At 36.5% G+C, this 6,674-nt stretch overlaps 1 protein-coding gene across 6 annotated transcripts in view; it reads right to left on the reverse strand.

Annotated features, from left to right (window-relative positions):
- Window positions 1–974: 974 nt before the first annotated feature.
- LOC107656981 (Friend leukemia integration 1 transcription factor-like) overlaps window positions 975–6,674 on the reverse strand; it is a 35,118-nt gene continuing 29,418 nt past the window's right edge. For all 6 annotated transcript variants that reach the window (XM_016444954.1, XM_016444949.1, XM_016444948.1 and 3 more), the window contains 4 exons: window positions 4,646–4,705; window positions 4,300–4,362; window positions 4,083–4,130; window positions 975–2,944 (listed from right to left, as the gene is read on the reverse strand). In XM_016444954.1, coding sequence (XP_016300440.1) covers window positions 2,415–2,944; window positions 4,083–4,130; window positions 4,300–4,362; window positions 4,646–4,705 — 701 coding nt within the window. In that variant the 3' untranslated portion in view covers window positions 975–2,414. The remainder of the gene's footprint in view (window positions 2,945–4,082; window positions 4,131–4,299; window positions 4,363–4,645; window positions 4,706–6,674) is intronic.

Raw genomic sequence — 6,674 nt, forward strand, 5'->3', positions numbered from 1 at the left:
TGACACAGCAGGGCCCCAGTGTGGATCCTGCACAAAAGTCTCATCAGTCGGTGTCACAGCTTTGCCCTTAGCAGTGCTGACTACTTGGGAATTAGTAAAGCTCATAAAACATAAGCGTGGAGACTTGTGCGTAAGTAAGGGTGATGCGTCATCGAGCACTGCTGTCTGAGGCTGTGGCCCGCTGACTCACTTCATGACACATCAAATAATAAAGAGGCTTTAAACTATATTAAACATGGAATGAAGATAACACCCTTAAGAGCTTTCACTGCCAAACACTTAGAATTAGTGTAGTATAGATCTAACCGTCGACTGTCCATGTGTTTACAATCCTTTAGCACTGACATTACATCACTGAATTCTTTCATTTTTATTATTTCATCTTCAAGAATTTCCAGTGATTTTTTAAAAATTTTTTTTATGATCTAGTCTTTTTCTTACCAAAACAGTGGATCAGAATACTCACCAAATTTAATGTGTCATCACGATCCTCAGATTTGCCTATGATTGTTTATGATCAACTGGATTAGATGAAATATCACGCAGTCTAGACCATAAGATTGATTCATAAACAGCAGTTATATTGATGCCAGACATGGATTTTCCTATTGGTCTGTTTATAAGAGTGATTTAATATTTGACTGACTTCAGCTGAGAAAAAGATGACATTATTTTTATGTGATCATATGAATGCAGTGTAAGCCAATACATGTTTAGTTTAGCGGTTTAGTACACCACCCTTTTAACAAATTCAATCAAAAAAATATAATTTCAAATTATGCATTGCCCAAATGAGACACAGTACAAGGTTATATGGAGAGATTTTTAATGTAAAAACATTGATTTTGTCACATTTTACCTATACAACAGACCCTTTTACAAAAGGTAATACTTAATAAATTGCAGAAACAACAAAATTAACCAAAAAAAAAAAAGATTAATTGCAATTATTTCATATATATTTATATAGTAATAAATGTAATATCCAAATACTTGCATATATAAAATAGCACAATTCCTTCATATCTGAGAGTGATCCCTTAAAGAGATGAACAGCTGGCAATTTTCAATCATCTTTTTTCTTAATGCTACTAAATACACAAGGGGAAACACTTGTATAACACTGTCCGAACACTTTTTTTTTTTTTTTTTTTAAGGCACAGTAACACGATTTGGCTTTAAGGCATTCTTTTGGCCCTTTGGGAACCATTACTTACGTAGAACAGATTGTCTCTATGCATGTTTGGTAAGGCATTTGCAATATCAACTACTTATCAAAATAACTTTCTTATGGTCATGGCAACTTTAGAAAAGCAAAAAACATTCATAAACTTATTGCCCATATGTACAGATACAAAACACCTACATAGTACAAACTACCTTAAGTAACTGATAAAAAAAGTTTGCATTTTGACCGAGGTCAACTCGTATGATTCTTAACACTGTCACATATGAAAATAGCTCTGCATAATTTATACAGTAAGATGCTTTTAATGCCTAGTAGACCTTTGTTCAAAAAAATACTAGCAAATAGGTCTGACAAACGCACAGCGTTCGCGAATCTCTGGTTTTAACGTCTCATGCTGCTGTTATTTCGTTTTCTTTTCTTTCGAAGAGGTACTTCTTACTAGGTAATTTTAAGACATAAACCTCATGTGAACTCAACACTTTGGCTGTTTTGAGATGAAATCGAGTGGATTTTCACTGGCCAATGAAACGGGACACCATGCGTCAGAAACGTAAAGCAGGCTTCAATCCTTTCACATCAACGCCATCTCGGTCATCAGCATAGAAGAGCGCAAAAGATGAGTAAGAGAGTTTAGCTTGAGCCAGCTAGCCTGAGAAGCTCCTAATAAACAATCAGACGCCATGTCCTCCGGCGAAGAGGAGAAACGGCGCTTGAATGCCAACATTTTTTCCAGTTGCCAGATTTGCTTTAGAAAAGAGAGTTCAGTCACGACTTGAGAAGATAAACTCGTGTAACCAAGGTGGGTTTAGATAAAATCCAAAGGGAAGCAGGGACTAGGTCCAAAAATATAAACACTGGGTTCACAATTGCATTAAACACACAGGGTGAGTTTACAGTGATTCTTTTCTCGGTCGTTCGCCGAATTATACGTACTAGAGGTGGTCCTTATTTGCTAGAAGGAATTCTGGCCCGTTCTGCACACGCTCTCCTAAACAAACACCAACCGAACATCCTCCAATAAGTAGTACTCCATTTGAAAGAGGATCAGACATTTTTTGCTCCATTTTGGTCAACTTTCTCTTTCTTTTCTAGCTTCTTTCAACATTTGCTTCCTTCTGCTAACTTTTCGGCCAAAATCCCTCCAATTCCAGCTTCCTTTTTTGTCTTCACTTCGAGTGCAGTTCAAGTTTTGGCGTATGGGTGGCGGGGTGAAAGGTGAAGGGTTTTAGTAGTAACTGCCTAGGTGGGAAGGCACATGCGAATTGGTGTGACGCGGCATGCTGGGATTGGGATAAATCCCTCCTGTTGGAGAGCTCCAGTACGGGTTGGTGGGCCCAAAGAAATTGGAGGACGTGACGGGCATGGAGTGAGGATGGGGCGAAACGAAGTTGACCTTCTGCTGGTGAGTGTGGTAGCTTGGCACATAGGGCAGGTCGGTTGGGTATTTGTACATGGTGGACTCGGTGGGATGGGGCTGCAAGGCCTGAGCGATGCCGTGGAAGTCAAACTTGTAGGCGTAACGCTTGCCATGCACTTTGGTCATGATGTTTTTGTCATAGTAGTAGCGCAGGGCGCGGCTTAGTTTGTCGTAGTTCATGTTGGGCTTGCTCTTGCGCTCGCCCCAGCGACGTGCCACCTCGTCGGGGTCCGTCATCTTGAACTCTCCGTTGGTCCCTTCCCAGGTGATGCAGCCGGCGTTGGCGCTGTCGGAGAGGAGCTCGAGCAGGAACTGCCACAGCTGGATCTGACCTGAACCTGGACAAACACACAGAGTTTTACTAGAGTCTAACAATATAGCCTCAAACAGTAAGCATGGTGTTGGCAATGCCAAGGCCATGGGTTCGATTCCCAGGCAAAGTGATAAACTGATAAAATGCGTTCTTTGAATACAATGCAAGTCGCTTTGGATAAAAGCGTCTGCCAAATGCATAAATGGAAAATGGAAATATATCACTACCATTTTTTGGGTTATTGGCTGATATTAGATTATTATTATTTTTTTAATATCAGTACACTGTAAAAAAATGATTTTTCAAAGTTGTAAATAAAACAAAGATTACTGGAGTACATTTTATGAAAAAAAAAATATATATTTCAATCGTTCTACTTAAAGATTTTACATTTAATTCAAAATGTTACTTGGTGATTATTTGTGAAATTTACTAGCAATTTCTGAGCAGTGTTATTTTAGCATAATTGATATACTATTATATACTTTTAATTTGTTTATTTTGATTATGATTTTAATTTTAATTATTTTTTTATTTTTATATTTGCCATTACAATATTGCATATTTATCTTTTTTTGTAATTTTGTTCTGTTTTTGTCATTTTTATTAGATTTTTTATGTCTATTATTGTTTCATTTTTTTTTTTTTGTACTTCAAGTTAAACTAAAAGAAAATGAGATCCCTTGTCAACCTTGAAATGATTTTTTTTCTTTAATTTAACATAACATTTATTTTATCATTTCAAATAATGTTTTTTTTTTTTAGTTTTAGTTTTAATTTTAGTTTGTTAACAAACAGATTTTCTTTTCAGTGTAGAAATAGATTTCATTTGCAGTGATTTAACTAAAAACAAATGTATTTTTTAGCAAAACTAAAAATAAATATCCATTTTTATAAATGATGAATGCCTAAATTCACATTTAAAGTTATTGATTTTAATGTTTAGTGTTTTTTTTTTGTTTGTTTGTTTATTTAGACCAAATTTTATAGAACAGAAATAGTATAGAATCAACCAATTCTTAATTAATGGTCATAACATGAAAATAACATACTGGCCATAATTTTAATGAAATATTAATATTTTAATACAATAAGTCCCTAAATTTAAAAGGGTTTTCTAAAATACAATGCAGCTTAAAAATAGCAAGATTTAATGTTGTTACCTGGGTTGGCAAGTCGACTGCTAGTGGGTCCTAATATCTGGTAAGGATCTGAAAGCAGAGAGAAATTAATCTAGATGTGACCTTTAAACTGGACAAATGCCACAATTTAAAAGTCTTGAACCTGAGTTCCAGACAGTAGCTGAACTGGTCTTTCCAAATGCATAAATATATGTTTTTGAACGCATGCGTGTGCTCGTGGCAGAGCATTCCTGCTTACCGGGCTGAGGCCGAGCCTGTTCACTGTTCTTGGACACGTTCTGAGAGACCACTGTAGGAGAGCCTCAGAAATGGAGAGAAAGAGCACCACAGCAAGAAAGAGAGAGAGAGAGAAAAAAAGCTAAGCACATTCGTCTGGGCGAGCAGACGCACAAGTCTTCATCCAAAGAAAACACGGGCAATAGCTGGCCCAACTGCTAAGCACTTAATGGGCCTCTTCAGTGTCCCTAAACTAAAGACCAGCCATCTCCTGACGCTCAGTATTACTGTCCAGATTAAGGCCTCAGAATCAAACACACTGTCTGACCACTTCAATCAATGACTCTAGATGGACGTCTGACGCTCACCTTTGCCGCTGTGCATGTTGTTTGACCAGCCTGCCCTCCGTACAGCATCATAAGACGCATCTGGAAAGAAGAGAAAGGAATATGAGGGATTTTCGTAACTTGCTATTGTTTTCCCAAAAGCTCAGTGCGCCTTTGGAAAATGTTAATGTTCCTGAGAATTTTTTTTTTGGACTGATTATAGTGGTTTAAATCCCACTCAAAGTCCTTGCCGAAGGAGGCACTTTTCTTAAAGAAACTCTCTCAAACTGTCTGTGTGTGTATGAGACAATGAAGATGTGCTAGAGATGTTCGGCTTGATCTGACAGACTCACATACTCATGCAAGCACACAGAGACACTGAGAAACCTATAATAATGTAGTCAGGATTGCAGTAGAATCTGTTTGGATGTAAGAACAATATGACTCTGTTTTTAGAGATCTCACAGAAACACAGATTGCAAGCACATTTTGAGCACTAAGGTACATAACAGACAAAACAAAACAAAACTAAACTAAACTAAACTAAACTAAACTAAACTAAACTAAACTAAAAGGGTTATTATCGTTAAAACGAAAACCATTAAAAAAATACAAAATTACTAAAACTTAATAAAAATATAATCAAATAAAATTATTATAGAAAATATGTTAATAAAATATAATTCACAATATTACCAAAAACTATACTAGTATATCAATGATAATTATATAACTGGCACTTTTTATTAACAAGTTCCATTATTATTATTGTTATTATTATTGAAACTACATATTATTTTTAATAATAGTTTTTCATATTTTAGATATTAATAGTTATTCTTTTTTTATTTTGTAATTTACTAAACTGTCTTTTAAAATGGCAATCTGAGAAGCATGTGTGCTTCCTCTAAGGGTGTTTTTTTATTTATGTTATTCCAGCTCTGGAAAGGCAACACTGTATCAGTATCCTAGGAAAATGGCCAGTCTCCTTCATTCTCAAACATACTCTTAAAACATTCCCATCATGCCTTGCAGCACTGCAGCGATCCCTCTTTCACGAATGGAAATTAAGCAATGACTGGCACGAATCAAGTCTCTATATGCCCTAGATGGACGTTTGGCCTTTTTTTTACGAAGCGAGTGTTTCCTCTAGGGCTTACAGGGGCTCTGTGTATGACCATATGAGAACGTAAGATACCGGATCAAACCACTAGAGACGACCAAAAAATGTTGGCCCAATGCTAGTATACTGAAATGATGTCTTTGAAAGTAACCTTTGTGGGATGACTGTCTTTAGAGTTAAAGCTTTAGTACACAACTCCAGCTGAACGGAGCCAAAGTGTTTGCAATCGTGACATAACACCGCCCTCTTCTGGTCACTGCACTGGAAATCTCATCCAAGCTTTGGGTGGAACTATGAGACATTAACCTCTGAAGACAAAGACAATGTTTGGTTTGGAAAGTGCTGATAAAACTACATGGCCCACGTTTCAAAATCTAAACAGGACCTGCAGCCAGCGTTTCTCAGCAAAAACAGAATCCAAGAGAAAGGAAGATGCTAATCTCTAAAAGCAGAGAGTGAGAAAGAGCACGACTTTCACTGCTCCTGCTTATTATTAAACCCACAGCCGAACTTTACTGAGAGGACAGAAGCATTACACTACAGACATTACTCTTTATATACAGCATTCAGCACACTGTAAAATAGTTTCAGCTGTGATCTGTTCTGAGGCTTTATATATAAGTATTAATATTATCCAGATCAAAAGAATGAGTCGCCAAAAATAGACAGACAGACAGACAGACAGACAGACAGACAGACGATAGATAGATAGATAGATAGATAGATAGATAAATAGATAGATAGAGATAACCAACCATCCTTCTTAAAACCATCATAAACATGAACTAGGCTAAAAACTGGTCTAGGCTAATGTAGTTTTATTTAATATCTATTCTGCTCTTTTTTAACTTTATCTAGATTAAATTAATAAATCACACACACACACACACACACACACACACACACACACACACACACACACACACAAAATGTACATTTCTCTTTCAA

This window comes from Sinocyclocheilus anshuiensis, unplaced genomic scaffold (assembly GCF_001515605.1).
Source record: "Sinocyclocheilus anshuiensis isolate Anshui unplaced genomic scaffold, SAMN03320099.WGS_v1.1 scaffold1052, whole genome shotgun sequence".
Lineage (NCBI taxonomy): Eukaryota > Metazoa > Chordata > Actinopteri > Cypriniformes > Cyprinidae > Sinocyclocheilus > Sinocyclocheilus anshuiensis.